At 34.9% G+C, this 23272-nt stretch overlaps 2 protein-coding genes across 2 annotated transcripts; both read right to left on the minus strand.

Moving 5' to 3' along the window:
- Positions 1-761: 761 nt before the first annotated feature.
- On the minus strand, positions 762-2244 carry LOC143608103 (uncharacterized). The gene is made up of 3 exons (XM_077083292.1): positions 1588-2244; positions 1320-1477; positions 762-1137 (listed from the first exon to the last, which is right to left on the minus strand). The coding sequence occupies exons 1-3, from the start codon at positions 2242-2244 to the stop codon at positions 762-764; spliced, it is 1191 nt and encodes a 396-aa protein (XP_076939407.1).
- Positions 2245-14326: 12082 nt separating this feature from the next.
- LOC143608113 (kinesin-like protein KIN-8A) lies at positions 14327-21993 on the minus strand. Its single transcript, XM_077083299.1, has 7 exons — positions 21251-21993; positions 19639-19912; positions 19471-19521; positions 19271-19363; positions 18149-18514; positions 14443-15072; positions 14327-14365 (listed from the first exon to the last, which is right to left on the minus strand). Exons 1-7 carry the CDS (start codon positions 21991-21993, stop codon positions 14327-14329), a joined length of 2196 nt encoding a protein of 731 aa, XP_076939414.1.
- Positions 21994-23272: the final 1279 nt, after the last annotated feature.

Here is a 23272-nt window from a genome sequence, read left to right on the forward strand (position 1 = left end):
TTTTGCCATCTGTTTCTTTCTGCATCTTGGATTTCTTCATTTGAAACTTGATCACTGGAGTCACTTAAATCATCCTTGTCCAAATCATCTTCATTGAAGTCATCTTCAGAAACTTGCACGCCAATTGATTTTTCATATTTCTCGTCTTCTTTCAAAACAAATTCTCCCTGTTCATCAACTGTGCCCTTTTCATAATATTCGATGAAGTCTTCCTTGTCTTTGAACATATCTCTGAATTGATTGAGATAAGCCTCCCTTTTCTCCTTATCAACTTTAAAAGAATAGCTACTATTAAAAGGTGGAGGAACAACTTTGTATTTGTCTTCTTCTTTAACCTTGTTCAAAATACCACATATGTTTCCAATGGATACTAGATTCTTCAGAAACTCAACTTCAACTTGTAGTGTGATATTTCTCACCTTTTCTTCAACAACCATCTTCTTAAGTCCTTCAATCTCAGTCACATACCTTGACTGAGTCCTGTAACTGTTCATACAGTCTTCTTCAAGGCTTTTGAGCTTTTCTTCATAAGTTACATCACTAGCTTGATACACATTTATCATGCTCTGTTTTCTAAAGTATTCACTCTTTAACTTTCCTACTTTCACATTCAATGTATCAATTGTTTCAAGTAATTCAAGTGTGGAGATTGGATGTACCAGAGAAGAAGAAGATCCAGCTTCATTTTCAACTTTTGCCATGAATGCAACATTGGCCTTGGTTATGTCTCCTACATGATCACTCCAATCAAAACCACATTCTTATTGAGCAGCAAGTGCTACATTTCCTTGGTTCCTTGGCTGATTTTGATTGTTTCTGTTGTTGTTGTTGGGAGCATTTGGAGAGTTTTGGTTAGTGTTTCTCTGATAATTTTGGTTCTGAGGTACAACATGCTGATTGTTCATTGGAGGTTGTTGGTAGTTATTGTTAGAGTTGGGGTTGTTGTTGAAGCTGTTGTAGTTGTTGTTTCTTGGTTGCTGGTTTTGCTGGTACTGGTTTTGATTTCTTGGTTGTTGGTTCTGATACTGATTCCCTTGGAAGTTTCTTCGCTGATTGCATTCTCTGGCGAAATGTTCAGGTTGTTGGCAGTTATAACAAATGACCTTTGACTTGTCAAACCCAATTATGTCATTAGGCCTGATAGAAAAGATCTACCAGTCCTATTATACAGCCTTTTGCTTCTAAGAGCCAACATTGCAGCTTGCCATTTTAAGTCCATATCTTCAAGATCATCTGCATCAATATGTTCTAAGTCATCTTGAACAATGCTAGTATGAACCATGTTCTTTGCTACAAAAGCATTGTAGGAATCTGTGAACATAGAAAGCACTGCTTGAGTTTCATTTCCTTGACCACCATTTCCTCCAGCATAAGGCAAATGTCCACTAGCCATGGAGGCTGAATCATTATCATCTATGAGTTGGACATTGAACCATGATTGGCTACCCAGGTTACTTGAACTACCACCAACAAATGCCTTTGATGCATCACCACCATGTTCAGTAGGTTCTTTAATGATAGGTATTTATTGTTGGTTTTTGGTGGTTAAGTTTCCCATAGGAGCAGGAGTGCATTTGTATTTGTCACTTGGAAACATGGTATTTCTTCCTTTATCATTTCATTCTCAATCATTTCTATTTTAGCAGCTTGGAGAAAACATATCACATCATCAAGCTTGAGTTCTTCAAAATTCGGTTTCTGAATGATGAACTTGCTTGCTATATACCATTCTTTTGGCAATAATGACAACAATTTTGAGTTCAGATCGGAATCAGTCATCACATAGTTCGTAGTTCTGAGCTCATTCACTATAGCCAGATACCTTTCAAGTATTGACTTCAGCCTTTCCCCTTCTTTGTATTTGAATCTTTCAAGCTGTTGCTTGAGCCTTGCCTTTTTGATTTTCTTTAACTCAGAGTTCCCTTCAAACATTTCAAGAATTGCTTCATACATAGCCTTGGCAGTAGTATGATGTGCAACTTTGGTCAGAATTTCCCCAGACAGACCCAATTTTATCATAGCAAGAGCTCGATCATCCATTTTCCTCATTCTTTCACTAACAGCTTGGTTTGCATTTGTGACCGTTTCAGCTACATATGGTCCATTCTTGATGAAGTTCCACATGTCTACGTCATTGTAACAAACCGCAACCTCAAATAGAACTTTCCACTTAACATAGTTTTCCTGCCCATTGAGCATAGGAATTTTGTTAGTGGAGACCTCCTGCTCCTCAAATCCAGACATATTTATAAATTTTTTAAAGTGAACACAAGAACTTATAAGTAATTTAGACTCAAAAACTCAATTTAATTCTTTTCTAAAAATTATCAGATCTAAGGTATATTACTCAGATCTGATGAATTTGGACCGAATAAAGCAAGATTAAGAGTAAAAATAAACAAGTTCTAAGGAAAAAGAAACTTTTAAACCGTAGAACAAGGCAGATCTGGGTAAAGAAGAGCGGAGCTGCTGACGTCACTCTCCAATGGAACAGTACTCAGCTGATGTCACCCTTCATCCTCAAATCAAACATATTCAGTCAATAATCAGCATCGTATTATTTACCAAGGTAGTCGACAAAGATCTGATACCACTTGTGGGTCCCGAATGTTTGTCTCTCAGTCTATTTATGTCGTAACCCACACAAAAGAGTGTTGAGGCAAAGTCATAGCTTATGCCTCTCGTCAACTCAAGATCCACGGAAAGAAATACACCACTCATGATATTGAGTTAGTTGCAGTGATTTTCGCTCTAAAAATTTTGGAGACACTACCTTTATGGAACTAAATGTGTCAACTATACCGATCATAAAAGCTTCCAACACATCCTCAACCAAAAAGAACTCAACATGAGGCAACGGCGTTGGGTCGAGTTACTCAATGACTATGATTGCGAAATTCGCTACCACCCCGGGAAAGCGAATGTCGTGGCCGACGCCCTAAGCCAAAAGGATAGAGTTAAACCCTCTCGTATTCGGGCCATGGAAATGATTATTCACACTAGCCTTAAGGCCCAAATTCTTAAAGCTCAAGCCCAAGTGGTAGCCCAAAACAATCTCAAGGCTGATTTGGATTGTGGAGTCGAAAAACAATTTGAAACTAAGTCCGATGGAGTTTTTTACTTCATGGGACTCATATGGATTCCAAATTCCGAAGACCTTAGAAATTTTATCCTTGATGAAGCACACAAAACTCGATACTCGATCCATTCGGGAGCCAATAAAATGTACCACGATCTTAGGGAATTCTATTGGTGGCCTGGTATGAAGAAGGATATAGCCTTGTATGTTGGGAAGTGTCTCACTTGCTTAAAAGTCAAAGCCGAACATCGGAAGCCCTCGGGTTTGCTTCAACAACCCGATATTCCTCTATGGAAGTGGGGTCAAATTTCCATGGATTTCATCACTAAACTACCAAAAACCACTCGTAAGAATGATTCTATTTGGGTTATAATCGATCCTCTCTCCAAATCAGCTCATTTCATCCTTGTTAGTGAAGCCTACAAGATGGAGAGGTTGTCTCAAATTTACATCAAAGAAATCGTGACATGTCATGGTGTTTCCTTATCCATAATCTCTAACCGTGACAGCCGCTTTACCTCCAACTTTTGGCATTCCCTTCAAAAAGCTTTGGGGACTCGTGTGGATCTTAGCACAACCTATCATCCCCAAACAGATGGTCAAGCCGAAAGAACCATCCAAACCTTGGAAGACATGCTTCGTTCTTGCATAATCGAGTTTGGAGGAAATTGGGATGATCACCTACCTCCCATTGAATTTTCCTATAATAACAGCTGCCATACTAGCATCAAATGTGCTCCTTTTGAGGTTTTGTATGGTAGGAAATGTCAAACACCCGTGCTTTGGACCAATATTGGTGACTCACAAGTTATTGGTCCCGAAATCATCCAAGTAACCTCCGGCAGGATTTCTATCATTCGAGAAAGACTTAAGGCCGCTCGTGATTGACAAAAGAGTTATGGTGACAATCGAAGGAAATCACTTGAGTTTCAAGTTGGCGACCAAGTCTTACTCAAAGTTTCCCCATGGAAAGGCATCGTCCAATTTGGGAAAAAGGGAAAGCTTGCTCCTAGGTATGTTGGACCTTTTGAGATTCTTGATAGGATTGGTCTAGTGGCATACAAACTCAAACTACCTTAGGAATTGCGCGGTATTCATGACACTTTCCATGTTTCTAACCTCAAGAAATGCTTATCCGATGACACTCAGCCTATTACCCTTGAAGATATTTGCATTGATCATAAACTTCACTTTGTTGAGGAACCTATCGAGATCGTGGATCGTGATGTCAAGAAACTCAAGCGAAGTTGAATCCGTTTAGTGAAAGTCAAGTGGAACTATAAGCAAGGACCAGAATTTACTTGGGAACTTGAAGATCAAATGAAACAGAAGTACCCTCATCTTTTTCAATCTGAACCCGTCTCCACTATTTAATTTCGGGACGAAATTCCCTTAAGTCGGGGAGACTGTAACATCTATGGATTTTTCTTGCAAATAAACGCTAGTTTTTTGTACTCATATTTAATTATGTTCTCGTATTTATTTCATAGTCTACATTTATTATATGTTATTTATTAAAGAACGCTATCTTTGTATGCATAACTATATGATCTTATACTCATTTCATCATAAACATGCTTAATCGTTAATATGACATGTTGAACCGGAATGCCTAGATTAATATTTTATAACATGTAACAAAATATTTTGTTATTATTAATTTTATCATAAGTATTTAAATTAATCATGTAACTTAAAATAGAATATTCTAGAACATTCTAACTTAACCTTATTCATCAAGTTATTTTATTTAGTTATTTTAATTTAAAAAGTTAGAAAAAAATAAAGAAAAAAATTAAGGTTGAAAAAAATGTCGTGCACATTCATGTGTGCGTGCATATTTGATTTTTTATGTAATTTATTAATATGATTATCATTAAGCTTTATTATTTAATCTTTAAACAACATTTATCTCTATCTCAATTGTATTCAAACCTCCTACGTTCCACTATAAATAGATCCTCTCATTCTAATTATTTTTCACACCAAATCTCATTCTCTCTTTTCTTTATAAGCATAAACAAGTAAGTCTTTATAATCATTTTGCTTTTCATTGATGTTTTTATACATTTTTGCTTTCTATTATGAATTTCTTCTTGTTTGTTCTTATGTTCTTGAGTTTTCCTTTGAATCTTCATAGTTGTCCATATACTCTCACCATGATCATCATAAATTGTTAATAAAACCCTTACATTTTGCTTTAAAGATTATGATGATCATGTTATTCCAAGAAATCACAATTATTTTCTCAATATCTTGGATCAAAAGTATAATTTTTTCATGAACAACTATGAATATTTTTATGATCTTCAAAAACTCATAAAATTATCATAAATATCATAAATTATAATATTTACACTTTAAACCCTATACTTTCATAAATGTCAATAAATATCATAGATTATAATATTTACAATTTAAATCCTATACTTTCATAAATGTCAATAAACATCCTAAACTATAATATTTACACTTTAAACCCTATACTTTCCTAAATGATAATAAATACACAAAACTATATGATATTACACTTTTAACCTCGTACCTTCTTATTTATCAAAACCATTCTAAAACATTTTGAGTTAGTATACAAATAGAGTATAAACCGGGTATGTATATGACAAGCAAACGGTTCTGCCTAATGCAAGAGTGGCGTAAATAATCTCATTGGACCCGTGACTCTTACCTGGGAATCAACTTGCTGGAGGTCATGCTCTTGGTTTAGAACATTCTAGTATGCGACGCTATAACTAATTTAAAAATCGAAACTTAATCTAGGCCATCCCGTGACCAGTTCAACTAACTCTAGCTCGTGTTCATCTATCAAGCAATGTGAGTTCATTGCCCCTTTTACATGTTTTTAAACATTTTATACTTTGGGTGGAAACATGCAATTTATTTATTCTGTGTTTTATAAATGCTATTTGATTCAAGCTTTATTCATAATATTTGTTGGTGCATGATGTCAGTAGTTCAGTATCTGGTGTCTGTAATCGTGTTAGTTTGTTTTGTTTTTGTGTTTTAGTTAAGTTGTCTCACAAGTTCGCCTGATATAAGCGAACTTGTGGACAAGCGAAGTTATTGACAACTTCGCCTAGTCTGTTAGGCGAAGTTGTCGATAACTATATATGTTTGGCTGCGGCTTATGTTTGATAGGTTTTTTCAGAACGTGTAATTGTGATTTGCATATCACGTGTTAAAAGAGTTGCAATACAACGTGTCTTTTGAGTATTGTAACGTGTATTTGTGCTTGGTTTTAACGTATATCGCATCGAACACTCGTATCGTCTTACGTAGGGATTCCGCACCTACGTAGTACGAGATACTTCCGTGTAGATCCGGCTGGGAACCTACAATATTCATTATGTGTGATCATTACAAGCATATACTTAATCACATGTACAACCATTAACTTTTTAAGCCCGTGGTAGTATGATGATAGATCTATTGGCTCGACCCGCTCACTCAGGCCTCGGGTAGAGGCCTGTGTGTTCAAAATCCGACGATCGTTAAACATTAATCATAATAGTATAATCGTGGATTAGACAACTCGCTAATCGTGTCAGAGGTTTGGTTGTAATCACTAAAGTATATAAAGTAACTTAAGACATATGAAATGTTTTCAGCATAATACATATTTTTCTATTTAAAAACCTATGTTCTCACCAACTTTTTTTAGTTGACACTCTTGCATGTTTTTCAGGTAATGGAAATTAAGGAAGATTCTTGAAGTTTCATATAGGGGATGAGTCAGACTTAGAAGTTTAATGAATAAATTTCTATGTCATGTTTTTTTATTTTGGATTATGTTTGGTTTTAACAACTTGTTGGTTTATTTTTAGAAGAGTTTTTACATTTAATACCATGTGCATGATTTCAATCTACGCACGCCCCGGCGTTTCCGCCTTCGGCCGGGGGGTGTGACAGTTGCGAAAAAGCATTCTTTTTGGAGGCTCAATAAATTTTTTATATTTCCTTCATCCGTTATTTGATTGAAGGAAACAATGTTTATATGTGATAGAAGCATATGCCTTATTATGGTTATGATTATGTTTAATGCTTCTTTTCTTCTCACGATGATGTTGCATATGTAGCAAGATGCTTGTTACCACTTTAGCTTCCAAGCAGGAGCTTCGATATGTGTAGCTACTCAACTTATATGCTTCTTGACTCCTTAACTTCTTTGAAAAGTGAGATCTTAGGTATTCGTATCATCAGTTGCCAAGGCATAAGTAGTTATTACGTAGTTATGGGTGCTTGTGACTTATTACCTTATTCTTCGCATTTTGAAAATTCTGGTATATGAGTTACTTTCGTAAAATAGCCCATGGTGAACCTTATATACAAGAGCATGAAGTTATCAAGCTTTGCATATGCGAATCTCTTTGGAGGCATCCTTATGCATGGTTGGCTAGTAGTGAGCTCTATTTAAGCTTCCTATGGTTGCATCTTATTTTGATGAAATGCTTGGTTGCCTTATTGTTTCAATTGCTTTAGTATTTTATCAAATTAAGGCTGAGGAGCTATCTGATTTTATAACTCTAGAGTTATTAAGCTTAACAAAACACTGTAAGTTGGTTATTATGATTCTTCAAACTACATCGGTGTTATAGTAATTTGTTTATAAGCCTTTGAATTTATAAGCCTTGAAAGCTCTAAGGCTTAGAGCCATAAGCTAGAAGCTTGGGTATCTGGCTTGGAGGCTTATAAATATTTTCGGGTATGTAGTTACATTGTTACCCTACTAGTTCCTGTTGATACACATTTCTGCATCTCGGTCTTTTTTAATGTATCTTGGTTATTAATATAAAATATAGGAGTATTTTGGTAAATGTATATGCACATTCGCTATAATGTAACACTCATACGTTAGAGTATATAATAACGAATGAGTCCTCGTTTTTATTCGTGTTCATTCGTTAATGATGTTAACATTGTTTACCAACGAATGTGTTGATTCGTTATAGTAATGTATAGGAGTATAACGTATGATAACGAATGACACTCATTCGTTATGCCCTGTATAATGAATGAGGTCATCTTCTATATATACTCGCTGTAAATTATTGTTTAATTAAGAGTTCTTATGATTATCATATGAGCCTCATTATTCTGTCTATATACTCTCTCAACACACACAATACACATAGTTAACGTATTCTAATCGTTTTTATATCAATAGACTAAATCCGTGATAGCAAACGATCACACATGCTTTCTCATATGAAGAATGAGGTCATCTCCTATATATATCCCATGTAACATATCGTTTAATTAAGAGTTCTTATGATTATCATATGAGCCTCATTATTATGTCTGTGTACTCTCTCAACACATAGTACACATAGTTAACGTATTCTAAATGTATCTCATAATATCAATAGACTAGATCCGTGATAGCAATCAATCACACATGGTTTCTCAGTTCCCTTAACAGTACATGTGGGTATAAACAGTTTTACCATAATGTAACTTGAATTTTATGATGGCTACCACATGGAAGTAAGATGAAGCTAAGGAATAACTAGCCATGCAGGTGTCATCTTGGCTCTCCTCAAGCTTCTTTGGTTAACCGAGACCTTGTAGGTTTAGGTTAAACTGGAGCTTTTGCTGAGGATTCTATGGGAGATGAATACCACTATATGCTTGATATAGATAGGACCTCCAAGATGTAAACTTCTAGCAAAGAGCTTTGTTGGTTCATGTTACAAAAATGGGTCACCTAATCTTCTCTAGCTGAGTGTTAGATAGCACTTTCTTCGTTGAAGGTGATTTCAAGGGGATAGCGTAGAATTAAATACTATGCTTTAGATACTTTTGTTTATATAGAAGTCTTAGCTTCTACTTTGGCGATTAAGTACACTACTTTTTCGTTTTATCAACAATTTTGATGTATCTTTGAGCTGCTTTATTGCTTTCAGGAAGAAATTGCTACATATTTTCATGATTCTATGCTTTTTATGGGAGGTGAACCATGTTTGTTTCCTTACTCTCATGAGTCTCTTGAATAAGATAAGAGGTATAAGCTTTTGATCCTTTATTTATTTTGGTAAAGGATAAAGCTTCTTTTATGTCAAAACTTTCTAAGAAGCCTCTAGTTATGTTATGTCTGTAGCTCACACTTATTAATATTTTTTTTAGGTTAAGCTATCAAGGCAAAGTCAAGCCGTCGCTCGAAGATGTCTTGATGTTGGCTAAAAACTCAAATTTCTATCATGTTGGAAATACAAGACAACAAGCTAGGGTTGTATAGATAGCTCGCTTAGATCTTGCTGATATTCATTCATTGGAGTCTCTTATGGAGCTGAGCCTTCGTTAAGCATGTGTTGACTTGCTTGCACCTAACGCTTCCTTAGGTATGTAACATGCCATGGGTGCTTTTTAGATACTTTAGGAATGAAGATGAAGGCTTAGTAGCTTCCCTACCTCTTAGTTGTGTGAGTTGTAACAACTATTTGATGGCATGTTAAGTCACATCTACTAGTCGGTGGTATGCTCCTAAGCTTCTGAGGTCATAATAACTACGCGATCATGTGCTTAGGAGCTTCACAGATCATGATAGGTGTAGATGTACGAAGCTGGTTTCCAACTAAGCTTCTAAGATCACCATGTACGATGACCTATGAAGCTGATTTCCTTATGAGCTTCTCAGGTTACCTGCAAATCTGTTTTTCTTCTAGCTTCCAAGGTTACATGCGAAGCTGATTTTGTTTTAAGCTTCCAAGGTTATCTGCGAATCTGATTTTCTTCCCAATGATTAGCTTTCCTTATCGGGAAAAAAAGTTGCTTATCTTGGTAACACCTTGAGGCCGAGGGAGAGTTTGCTTTATAATTTTTCTTGTAAGCTAGCATGATCTTCATTCCTTTAAAGCATATTATTTAGCAACATCCTTAGCTTGAGAAGGTTTGTTTTCCCTTTTAGTAAGTGGTGTGTGTAAAAGAGTTTAGTCTTGTAAGGATGATTTGACATAGGGTCATCCATCCTTACAGAATGCTAATTTGGTCCATATAGTTATGTCTGGGCTACCAAGATTTTAGTGTATGTTCCTTCCATGGTTTAGTAGGAAGCTTCGTATCTTCTGACACATCGTATAAAGCTACTGACCTGAGCTTGCTTGATGTAAGCTATTTTTATAGCTTCTAGCTTAAGTTGCTATTGTAGCTTCTAGCCTGTTTTGTAAGTTTTGCCATGAGTTGTTTTTGTAGCTTCTGTCATGTCACAGGTTTAGCATTGCTTTTGAACTTTAAATGTTAGAAGATAAGTGTAGGTTTTTTACATGACGCAAATGTTTCTGAGGATCCTGATGCATCTTCTTAGTGCTTGATCTCCTCTTCATGTCTATTTTGGCCAATCTTCTTGTCTACTTTTAGCTAGTGTAGGTCTAGCTAGCACTTACCTTCATTGTGTAAGGGTTAGAGTATACTATTAGGACAAAGCGCTCTTCCCCAAAGTAAATTTTTATAGGATTAAGTGTTTTGTCAGCATATGTTGACTTTTCTGACCAATAAACTCTTTGGTTACTGTAGCGGAATGTTGACGAGCTAGAAGCTGGGATGCTGGTGAGTTTCCTGCTTCTGAGATGCAAGCTTGCTTGTATAACTGTTAAAGGTGCAGCTGTCAGGTGACAGCTAGGATGAGTAGTAAAGTTTGTACTTTCTCTAACTTGACATATTTACTTTTTGTGACAACACATGTGTAGGTCAGATCTAGTTATATCATAGACCTTTTTCAAATCCCTTTATTATTTATATGACCTTGAATTGATATTTAGTTGTTACTTTTCTTGGAAAAAATGATATTTGTTGCCATACAACTTTTTGAAGGAAGTTTTGGCATAACTTATTTCCCACATAATGTTAGATAACTTAAGTTGATATTAAATTGCAACTTTTTTATTCTAGTAAATTACTAAATTTGAGTAATATCTTGTTTTTACCCGAAACGTAAGGTAAATGTTTATAAAAAATGATATGATAATATATTAGTACTTGCTACCAAGGAAAGCTTTTATATATTAAACCGAAGATATAAATTGAAAAACAATTATGGTTGTTCATGTATATAGAACAAAAACTTTTCGGAAAAAATTATATTTAAAATAATGTGTGTAAGAAACTAGAAACCTTGTGTATAAGAGACCTTAAGAAAGACGTCATCCCCAACAATAAAGAGAAGAACTTAGGAACATTTGGAGCTGAACTACAAAAGAGTTATGTTCTAAGTAGCGCCATCCCCATGATGAGTGCCACTTGTTGCTACAACGGGTATAACAACAATGAGAGTATGGTGGGTGATGGTATGGACACTTCCAAGTTCACCTTCCAGCTCCTATCTTGTACATACAACACGAAAGAACTCGTTAGAAAGGGACCAAAGACTGTGGTCTCTGGACCACCCTCTGAAGCTCAACATTAGTAATTTATCCCATGAAAGTATATAAATAGTAAATATAGATGTGTATACTAGAGATAGAGAATGCAAGGGCAGATAGGGGTTGAGACTTGACAGTTAGAGAGCAGCTGAGGCGATTTCAGGCTGCTTAACCAGTGACTGGTCCTTGGGGTTGGAGTGAGCTGATAGTGTTATGCCTCAGCAGCTCGTGAACCTAGCAGCTCAGAGGACTAACAGCTCAATTAATGATAATTTCTCTTTAGAGATGGAGATCTCTTAGTGAGTAGTATTTTATTCTGGATTATATCATAGACCTTTTTCAAATCCCTTTATTATTTATATGACCTTGAATTGATATTTAGTTGTTACTTTTCTTGGAAAAAATGATATTTGTTGCCATACAACTTTTTGAATGAAGTTTTGGCATAACTTATTTCCCACATAATGTTAGATAACTTAAGTTAATATTAAATTGCAACTTTTTTATTCTAGTAAATTACTAAATTTGAGTAATATCATGTTTTTACCCGAAACGTAAGGTAAATGTTTATAAAAAATGATATGATAATATATTAGTACTTGCTACCAAGGAAAGCTTTTATATATTAAACCGAAGATATAAATTGAAAAACAATTATGGTTGTTCATGTATATAGAACAAAAACTTTTCGGAAAAAATTATATTTAAAATAATGTGTGTAAGAAACTAGAAACCTTGTGTATAAGAGACCTTAAGAAAGACGTCATCCCCAACAATAAAGAGAAGAACTTAGGAACATTTGGAGCTGAACTACAAAAGAGTTATGTTCTAAGTAGCGCCATCCCTATGATGGGTGCCACTTGTTGCTACAACGGGTATAACAACAAGGAGAGTATGGTGGGTGATGGTATGGACACTTCCAAGTTCACCTTCCAGCTCCTATCTTGTACATACAACACGAAAGAACTCGTTAGAAAGGAACCAAAGACTGTGGTCTCTGGACAACCCTCTGAAGCTCAACATTAGTAATTTATCCCATGAAAGTATATAAATAGTAAATATAGATGTGTATACTAGAGATAGAGAATGCAAGGGCAGATAGGGGTTGAGACTTGATAGTTAGAGAGCAGCTGAGGCGATTTCAGGCTGCTTAACCAGTGACTGGTCCTTGGGGTTGGAGTGAGCTGATAGTGTTATGCCTCAGCAGCTCGTGGACCTAGCAGCTCAGAGGACTAACAGCTCAATTAATGATAATTTCTCTTTAGAGATGGAGATCTCTTAGTGAGTAGTATTTTATTCTGGATTATGAGAATATAGTGAGTGAATGGGAGAGTTGTAACGAAGAGAGAGTAGAGAGAATGAGATAAGCGAGAATGAAGAATACATTTGGCTAAAGTGTTCATTTTATAGGTAGCCAGAAGCTTCTCTCAGAGAAGCTTAAGCTTCTTAAGGGGAAAGAGCCAACTCCTCTTTCAGCTCTTGTAGACAAGCAATACCATTTTTGTGTAACTTATATTCTGCTTTTTTCTGCCATGTCAACATAGTTACTTTATTGCGGTTTTTAGCTTGATGTCATATCAGAGGTGACTTCTCTATGGCTTCTACAGCCAGGAGCTTACTGTTAACTTAGGAATCTTGTTGAGTAAGCTTCGAGTTTCCTGGTCTAGCAGCTTTTGCTTTCTGCCTCTTTAGTCCTAAGCATTCTTAACTTAAGAGTGAATAGAGGTACCCACATCATCATATCCATTACTAAACTTATTATACACTAAGAGAAATAAAATAAAAAATGTATACCCAAGGAAATGATCTCGGTATCTATAGTGAACAAGCACCTTGCAAGTATCGCAAACCCGCCTTTTTTTATTACATCAAAGTCTCATTTGCAATTTTCTATGTAAATTATTTTAAATTTAAACTAGTTCTACTACTCCTAACAAAATTCCAACGTTGAAACCCGAATATTATGATGACGAGTCGACGCGGGTCATTATGGATTACGTTCGTTTGGATATAGACATCGTTGGTAAAGTTTGAGCGTTAAAGCCTAAAAAGTTAATTCAACAAATTAGCATATAGAAAAGCAAAATATTTAAGACGATGTTTATTTGGTTGGCAAACCCGGGCAGCGGAAAATATAAGCGTTGTCGGTCTCGTTCATTGTGGCAGTAATTCGAAACGAATTCGGTCAGTTTTGATTACGCTCGTTACGGTACTGGAGCTAAAAAATGAAAAAGAAAATATAAATATGGCGGACCAATGGCTAGGGGGTCGGACGGTAAACTTGCGTGTTGGTGAAACCTGAGCGTTGTCAGTCACACGCGTTGTAGTGGCGAGTCAACTCGAATTTGGTTAGTTTCCGTCAGCTTCGTTATGGTATCGTAAGTAAAATAAAAAAAATGACATTTTGTCGGTTTCCGCTACGTTCGTTATGTTAACAGAACTTTAAAATAAAACAAAATTCACGGATTAATACGGTGCCGCCAAATGGCTCAATATGACACTTGCGACACCAAAGTTCTAATTTATATATGCATAGCCTACAAACAAGATTTTAAATAATGATTAATTAATCGGATTCTTTTATTTAATATACGAAGATAAGTTGAATTTAAATAAACAAAAAAAATTTAGATATTGTTTGAGCATATATAGAAAAAGTCGATATATATAAAAAGTTTGACCAATAATCAACTATAACACTTATCTTATACATGTTATAAATACAATAACCCATTTGATTAAAAATGCAAACCCATAAACACATTTTCAAGATTTAATTTAAAAACAAACCCAAACATCACTAATTCAGTCCACTAATTGACTCTAAAAACCTTATTCAACATAAATCATCAATCTCTCAAACATTCCATCTCTTTCACCTCATTGGCTCAGGTTTCTGACGGGCAAAACCCGGCTGAAACAACAACATGCAACATTAGTCCCGTGATACTAAACACAAACATAGTATTTATGTATAACATATAATCAAACCTTACGAAGCATAGAAACTGGAGCCACTGCAGGTTCTTTAACTACATGACTTCTAGTTTTCCTCCCATTTATTGTAACAACAGATGAACTATTAGCAGTTGTAATATCCCAAAAACTTCGTTTTCTATCTTTCACAGCTGGCGACATAAACCGAACACTTGGACTCATCAACTCACTCGTTAACGGTCTCACATTACCCTTCACAACATCTCTATTTCCGCCCTTCTGTGAGATTTCGCGTATCAAGTCATCTTTTTGTTCTATTTTTAACACGTGATCTTTCTTCATTTTCTCCATGGTGGTTTCTAATATCTTTATCGTTTGTTTAAGCTCTTTAACGGTTTGTTCGGGTTCTTTTCTCTTGGGGTCGGGTGTGAAACAGTTTCTTGGTAGAAAAGTTTTCGGCTTTCGGTTATTTTGTGGGGTGGTTAGAATTGATGATACTGTTGAAGGAATTGGTGATACTGCTGCTAAATATTGGGCTTGGACCATTAGAAACTTTTGTTGTTGGCGGGCCAATTGGGCCCGTAGATCGTGGTTTTCTTTTTGTAATTCGAGTAGGAGTTTCGCTTGATTGGTTTCTGTATTGGGTATCTTTGTAATTTCCTCATTTGCGACTGCATCGTATGCCTAGAAGTAACACCGTACAATTAATATCAGATAATTGAGTAATCATTAGTTGATGAAAAAATTTATCCCAATGTTTCGAGACCAAATTCAATAGTTTGGGCCCAAAACTTTCTAAGCGCAAATGCAAAACTGAAAAGGCGAACCAAAGCAAATCAAACCAAACTCATTGTGAAAACCGAAAAAAAAATATAATCATATTAGGTCCAAAGTTTAAAATTCATTATTTGGGCATTTTGTTAGGCCTAAAATTTTCAAGTCATGGTAAAACTATGAGACCCGAACTCAAAATCGAACAGAAGCATGGTGATAAACGAAAAAAGTTTATAATCAGACAATGAACTAATCATTAACTAACAAAAAAAAAAATAAGGCCTATTTTCAAGCCCAAATTCAATGTTTTGGCATTATTTGCGGGCCCAAATGCTAAAACCGAACCCGAAGTGAGCCCATTATGATAGCCGAAAACAGAAAAAAAAAATAGAAACAGAATCAACTGATCATTATTTGACAAATGGTAAACCCGAAATGAACCATCAACTAATCATTAATTTAGAGGTGTTCTTCGGGTTCGTTTTTCAGGTTTCGGGTTTTTCAGATCGGGTTATTCGGGTTTCAAAGTTTTAAATCTCGAGCCGAAACTCAACTCAAATCTCTCAAGGGTTTTTCGGGTTAGGTTAATCGGGTTTCGAGTATCCTAGAAAAAAAAACACAAAACCAAAAAAAAATTAAAACTATAATGATAAAATTAAAACAACATATTCTTCTTTGCTTATAACACATATAATCAAATAATAAATTAACATAACTTGATAAAACAATTCAAATAAAAGTAAAACTAACTCCAACCATAATCGTATTCAATCGGGCATGATTTGGTTGTTCGATTACGGTTGCTATTATTAATAAACGGAATTCATAAATTAATAATAAGCAATCGATCCATAATAGTTAAAATGACAACAGTCGATTAGAGCTGATAATTACTTAGCCTATTATACATAAAAATATATTTAATTTCAAAACTAAAAGTTTATTCGGCTTTTTCGGGTTGACCCAAATCTTCTACATCAAACCCGAGAACCAACCTGAATTACTTTGGTCTGGGTTCGGGTTAGTCTTTTCTCGGGTTAGGGTTCTTCGAGTCGGGTTAGTTCGGGTTCAGGTACGGATTTTTTCGGGTTTCGGGTAAAAGTGACAGCCCTAGACTAATTAAAAAGAAAATTTAGGCTTAAAGTTTCAAGCCCAAACGGAAAACCGAAATCGAACTAAACTCATTACGGAAAACAAGCAGGGGCGGAATAACAGGAGGGTCAGTTGACCCTCCGGCCGAGATTCTAAGCTTGCCGGATTACTCAGCCAAAAAAGTTTCTTATAGTTAGACCCTCTAATTTTACATAAAGCATTAAAGATAAAAGAGAAAATAAATTTTTTTTGAAGGTTTCTATCTGATAAGTGAGTCAAGATCCGATGAGAGTTCCAATTTAGAGGTCTGAAAATAAAGATAGGAAAGAAGATAATGTTTGGTTGAAATATAAGAAAAATTCTGATTTTTTTATTGTATTTTAAGAAGAAAAAGTCTATATAGGGTTGTTGGCTTTTTAAGTTAAGAAAAAGCCTTTTTTTTTAAAGACAATTAAGAAAAAGCCTGACCCAAGTTGAATTATAAAAACCTAATTTTTTTTGTATTTTATTTACTCAAAGGTATATTCACCGGCTCTAGAGATCTGCCACCTAGTACGGCTATCGATACATCCCGTTGTGACTATGGGTTTGCACAATGTACAGGCTATGAGTTTGCCAAGATTTCTATTTTTCATCATGAAGTAAATATATATATATATATATATATATATATTTAATTTTTTAGTTTGAAATTTCTCTGTTATTAATCATTATTTTACTGAACAATTGTGAGTAGGGTTGAACAAAATAAGAATGTTTCTAGATTTTATTTTATATATTAAGTTAGCTGACCAGAATATTATTTATAATTCTACATAAAAAATATTGTCATAATTTTTCTATTATATTATATGTGAAAACTAAATGTAACAATATTAAGGTGTATAAAAAGAAGTTTCATTTTTAATGATTAGAGTTTTAGTGTAATTGTGAACAAAAGATGTGAATTTAGAGTAGGTTTAAACTACGCAGTCGATATATCAGTGATATCAGCTATCGGTCCTTGGCAATATATAAATCAGAATATTGGTTCAGAATATCGGTTGCGATAATATCAATGATATTGACCGATATTTGACTGATATTGGACTAATATTTTACCGATGTATCACCGATACTCTCAATATTAGTGTTTTAAGTCTTAATTATCAACTTTTAGTGTTGAATGTTAGTGTTTTTAAGTCTTAATTAATTCTTACTTTGTTACGATTGTTTGTGTTTACAATTTGCAAAAGGCTAATTAGTTCATGGTTGGAGACTATACTGAATTTTACATTATACTAAAATTAATGATATCCCACTGATATCTCGCTACGATAACCGATATTTCAGATATTGGTCCTTAACCGATATACGATATATGTCCGCATTAACTGCTTAGGGTTTAAGAGCGTGTGAGCTCACCAGTCTAAAGAAAATATATATAAAAATGTTAGTTTAGACTTTAGAGAGATACTTTAATTTAAAATAAACCCTAAACAAAGTATGAAAGACTTTATCAAATTTGCTCACTTCGGTGGGGATAATTATAAAATAAGTCGAGACGTAGCTAAAATTGTCCGAATATATGATTGTTGGTGTCCCAACCTTGCATTAACTAAATAAAGATTATACGGTTAACTACAGGCGGAAAAAAGTGATTGATGTACACTAACGAATGTAAAAACAGTTCTATTATGACCCCCTTAGTAAAAAAATTTTGGTTCCGCCACTGAAAAGAAGTACTAAAACCAAAATCCTTAGAATTAGATAATCAAAAAAATCGTTAATAAACAGAAATTTAGGCACAAAGTGAAAACTGAAAAACTTAAACTGAATGGTTTGGATATGTTTTTGCTATTAATGTTGTAATAACTCATTAAAAAGATATTTAAAGGGTATTTTGGGAACAAACCTTAGTACGGATCTCCTTAGCTCGATCGGCCCAATGAAGGGTGTTTTGTGTTTCACCAAACACGAGGTTACACGGGCTAATGTTCGCGATCATAACAGTGTTACAAGGCCCGCCAAGAGAATCTTTAAGCAGTTGAGTAAGTTTTGAGTTCCTATAAGGAACATGTTTCTTTCCTTCAACAAGAGCATTTATGCAACTACTAAGAGCAAGTAATGATCGGTTAATATTTGCGCCTTCAAGTGATCTAAGTGTTCTTTGATCGGTTGTGTGGGCCCGCTCTGATCCCGCTAAGTCGATTAGTGATAATTTTCCAACTCTAGTCAAAATATTGTTGCATTCATCTTTCACTTTATACTCAATCATAACCTGATACAAATATTAAGTTAGCAAAACATAAAGTAAAGTTTGACTTTTTATGACCAGACTTTTCAGATTAAAGTTGCCACAATACAGAAATGGTTATTCGCTTGGCAAATGATTTCCCATTTGTAGTGGACTCTTATAACTTATAATATGAGTTCATAAACAAAAGCACAGTTTGACATTCTAAGGTGAAACCGAACATCTGAAATTAAAGTCTAGAATTGAACTTATGGTTGAAAACTTAGTGAACAATTTTCCACGTGCAGTTATTTGTGAAATCGATGCCCATAACAAAATTCTGCTGAAATATAAAGAATTCGTAATTGTTACTCTTTTCAAGTTGGAGGTGAGTATTGATTGACCTCAAAAGCCAAAGTTAAAAATTTGTAAATGGACATGAAGAATTGCAAAATGAAAAGTTAATTTTGACTTTCTAATGTCAACCTAAATTTTTCAGAATATAGATGAGAGGATTCGAAAATGAAAAGTTAGTTCCCATGTGTAGATAGTTATTTGGTATAATACTCATGTTTTGAAAAATAGCACAGACTTCCTAAGGTCAAACCAAATTTTCCTTATAGTTGACATGAAAATCAAAGTAGCTAGAAGCTTAGAGAACAATTTCCTGCGTGTAGTCATTTTTGCTATCAACTCACAACTAAATTTCATTAAAAACTTAAATGTATTTACTACTCTTTTCAAGTTTAACGCAAGTTCCGTTTGACCTGAAAAGTCAAAGTCAAAAACTTGTAAATCTACCTGAAGAATAGCATGTGAGCGTGAAGACGTTTCATTAGCTCGAGTCGGTTCTGTAGTCCGATTACGATTCCCTTGTAGAAGCAACATCATAACCTATAAACACCAACAAAATTCAAAAATCCAAATTATATATATATATATATATATATATATATAAAATAAAGAGTAAAAAAAAGTCTTTTTGACTTTAGAAACCTCACTTCATCAGTCGAATACGCCCGATACTGAGTGAGCCCTGCTGCCACAATCCCCTAAAAAGACAAAAACAAAATTTACACAATGTTTATTAAAAATCACACACTTTCTTTTTTTCTTTTTATATGGAAGACGTGTAAATAAAAATTTGAACTTTAGAATGAATAATAAACCTGTTTATCTTCTCGAAGGATTAAAGGGCGACCGGGAGAAAGTAAATCTCTTACGCTTTCATTATAAACTTCTAAATATGAAAGATGCACAACATAGTTTCCATCAAAACTTCTTTTTCTTAATTTGCTGAACAAATCCTTTATGGCTAAGACCATTACACCCGGATTTTCAACAGTTCCGAGCATTGTAAATGTTTTCCCAGCACCTGTTGCACCATAACAGAAAACCGAACCATTTCTTCCTTGTAAAACTGCTTCGACAAGCTCGGATGTTCTGTAAGATTGAAGGAAAGATTCTTAAATGATCAGGTTTTCTGGTCAACTCACAAAACCCGTATATGACCCGTTAACTGTTTACAAAATGATAATTACCTACCAACCCATGTGGCATGTTTGAATAAATGGGTTAACTGGCCTTGTTCTGCTTACACGAATTTAAGAGTGTGCGGGTCATATTCGGGTTGACTTGTTTCATTCAACAGTCATTTTGAAGTTTGAACCTTTAATACGTTTTGCAGCAAACCCTTTAAGAAATTTTTCTAGACAATGATTACACCTTAACACCTTATTCTAGCAGTGAAACCATTGTGGTGATCTCGATGGGCTTTGGGCTTTATGTTGGGCTAGGTTGTTGGTTTTCCCTATATATAGATCTCGTGTATAGAGTTTAGAGGTTGGTCGGTCATATAGTTGTGGTGAGCGAGTATTGTTTGTAACCTATTGCTTAAGCACCCGATGTTAATCTAACGTGTGTTTTGAAGCTTGATTCGTACGTATTACAACTGTTTTTCTTGAATCACTTGACGTTATATTCCGCAATAACATTAGGTTTATTGATATCATATTGAAAGATCCACTCTCGGGACTTACAATTGGTATCAGAGCCTTTTGAACCATTCAAGGCTCGGTTTGATATTAACAGATTCAAGATCTCGTAATTCCATACTTTTTTTCTCCATCTGTTTTCGCATCAGTTAATGATTCTTTTATGCGGTTGTATTAATACTGAGACTAGCAATGGTGTAAACTTTGAGGGAAACACACATCTTAAATGGGATGATTGTGATGAGCAAATTAATGTAGCTGCATTGACAACAAAAGAGCATATTCTCTTCTATGATGAGGTGATTTTGTATGAAGATTAGGTGGCTGATAATGGGGTCTCACTTTTAACCATGAAAGTCTGATAACAGTTTCTAGCTAATTAATCTCGTTAAGCTTTCTTCATCTACAAGCCACATTTTTATGTGTTATGTGGCTTGTAGAGAGAGAGATGTGTTTGGGTTGACTTTTTAAACCCGTTTTGTTAAACACGCCAGCCCGTCAACTTGTTTAATTTAAAAAGATGACCTGCTAACCCGTTTAACCCATTTTCCCACCAACCCGATTAAAAAGTTTACGACTTAGTTATTACCTGCCAACCCATTGACCCGTATGACACGTTTAGATAAGTAGATTAAACGGGCCACATTCGGGTTACACGAATTTAAGTGTGTGCGTGTTAGGGTTGATGTTTTTGACCCGAATAACAATGTGGGTCGTGTTCGGGTTGAATGGTTAAAACCAGCAATTTGATTAAATGTGATGCAAAAAGGTAATTTTGAACACTTACGAAGTCGAATAAACTTCAAGTTGGGAAGAAGAATCCGGGAATGCAGCATCGAATGTAAAATGTCGACCACGAAGTCGTTTGAGTCTCAAATAATCGTTCTCATTCGCGAATTCGGTCAAGTAAACTTCTTTATTGTTAACTATCCGTACACAAGATCTTGAACCACCTTGTTGTTCTTTCTTACTTAATGGTCTCAACCGTACAAAAACAAGAATCCTACTACCTTCGTTTCCCAATTTCACTGTCACACCCTCCGATTCCGCCAAATTCTTAACCACCCGTTCCCCACCGCCAACAACACCACCACCCATTGATAACTTTCTTGCTGCATTAGTAGTCACTACCCCTCTTCTTGGTGGGCAGGAAAATCCAACAATCTTTTCACCACCGCCAACCACCACCGCTGTATTCTCTTTTGCATCCTCTGCAGGCGGCGTCTTGGTGACTGTCAAAACAGGCCTCGAATTCTCTCTCATTACTTGATTCTCTACAACACTAACTTTGTTCTTATTATCAGATTCCTGTTTGCAGGGTCCGCCGCCCAACAGATCGACACTCGGGTGAGTCGAAAGCCGAACTTTGGGAGAAGGGTTTCTAAGAGAAATCGAAGATTGTTTCTGCCTCTCATGCAACTGAGTCAAAGCTTTCATCTTTTCCTTCAACCGGTGATGCGGATTACTACTGTTTTCTTGATCATCAATTTCTTGAATCACATTCACCCGTGACCTCGTTGACACCGGCATCTTCAAATTCAACGCATACCCTAGCACCCGAAAGCTCAAGAACCGATCAATTGCAGCAAAAAAAGTTCAAGACAGATGTAATAAAAGGAAGCAGATCTAGCAATGAAACGTGGGTAATCCAAATTATGCAGTTTATTGATTGTATGTGCAGCTGAAAGAGGGATTAGGGTTAAAGGAAAGTAGGAGTGTTTGGAAGGGTTCCCTTTTTGAAATTGTTTGAGAGGTGGGTGTAACGGTCAAATAGTTTTGGCGTATTCTTTTTACAGGACTGAAACGGTCAATTAAAAGGGTTGGGTCCGTTTTGACTTTTTATTTTAGAAAAAATAAGTAACATTTAATTTTGGATCCTCTATCATTCACTAGTTAGGGTTTTATTTATATATTTATTTCAATGTCGTTCAAAAAACGTACTTTTTTCATTTTACTTGAATTTTGTGAAAGGAATCAACGTGATAATATTTTAAATGTATTCTGATTTATTTAATAACAGGGCTTGTTCAATGAATTCAAATACGCAGTCTGTGTGTGAAGTTGATAATATGCTTTATTGATGATTAAAAGTTTTCTTTACTGAATTGTTTTATAAATTATAGAATTAGTTGTATTTTCGAAATGGCTGATTCTTATTATGAGCATTTTAGGTACTGAAATTTTCTTATGCTCTGAGCATGCATTCTAAGCCATCATTGTTTATAATTATTTCAATATTTTTTTCTTTCTTTATTTTGACAATTATGTAAAAGTTATGTAACATGTTTTTCCTAATATAAGCTTTTATAACATACAACTATAGATGTAAACTAATTAAATTCTTTGACCCTGATATAATTTATCAGTGTCTTTTTAATGAAAAATAATAACCGAGAAATCTTCTAAGGATATATATCTCCCTTATAATAAATGAAAACATTTTTTTGACACTTGTCATCATTAGCTTTAGTTTGCTGACATGTGATACAAAATTATCTCTTAATTAGAATTATGATTTTTATTATTTTTTATTATTTTGTGTTTATCTAGTTTTTTAGTTTATCTTTTCATTGTTTAGTATAAATAGGGTTATGGTTGTTTTGTTTTAATTAGTTTTTGATTGAGTTATAATATAAAGAACATTGTTCTTGGAACTTTGGTTTGATTTATTGTCTTTTGATTAATCATAAGTCTCTCGAGCCATTGATTGCTTACGAAACTGCATCAGTTGGTATTAGAGCTTTTGGTTCTCAAATGGCTCGACACGGAGATGAATACTTTCTTGTTCGTAGATTCGCCGACAGAGGCA

The sequence above is a fragment of the Bidens hawaiensis genome, unplaced genomic scaffold (genome assembly GCF_021521415.1).
Source record: "Bidens hawaiensis isolate Kalapana, Puna unplaced genomic scaffold, B.hawaiensis_p1.1 tig00002132_1, whole genome shotgun sequence".
NCBI classification, from domain to species: domain Eukaryota; kingdom Viridiplantae; phylum Streptophyta; class Magnoliopsida; order Asterales; family Asteraceae; genus Bidens; species Bidens hawaiensis.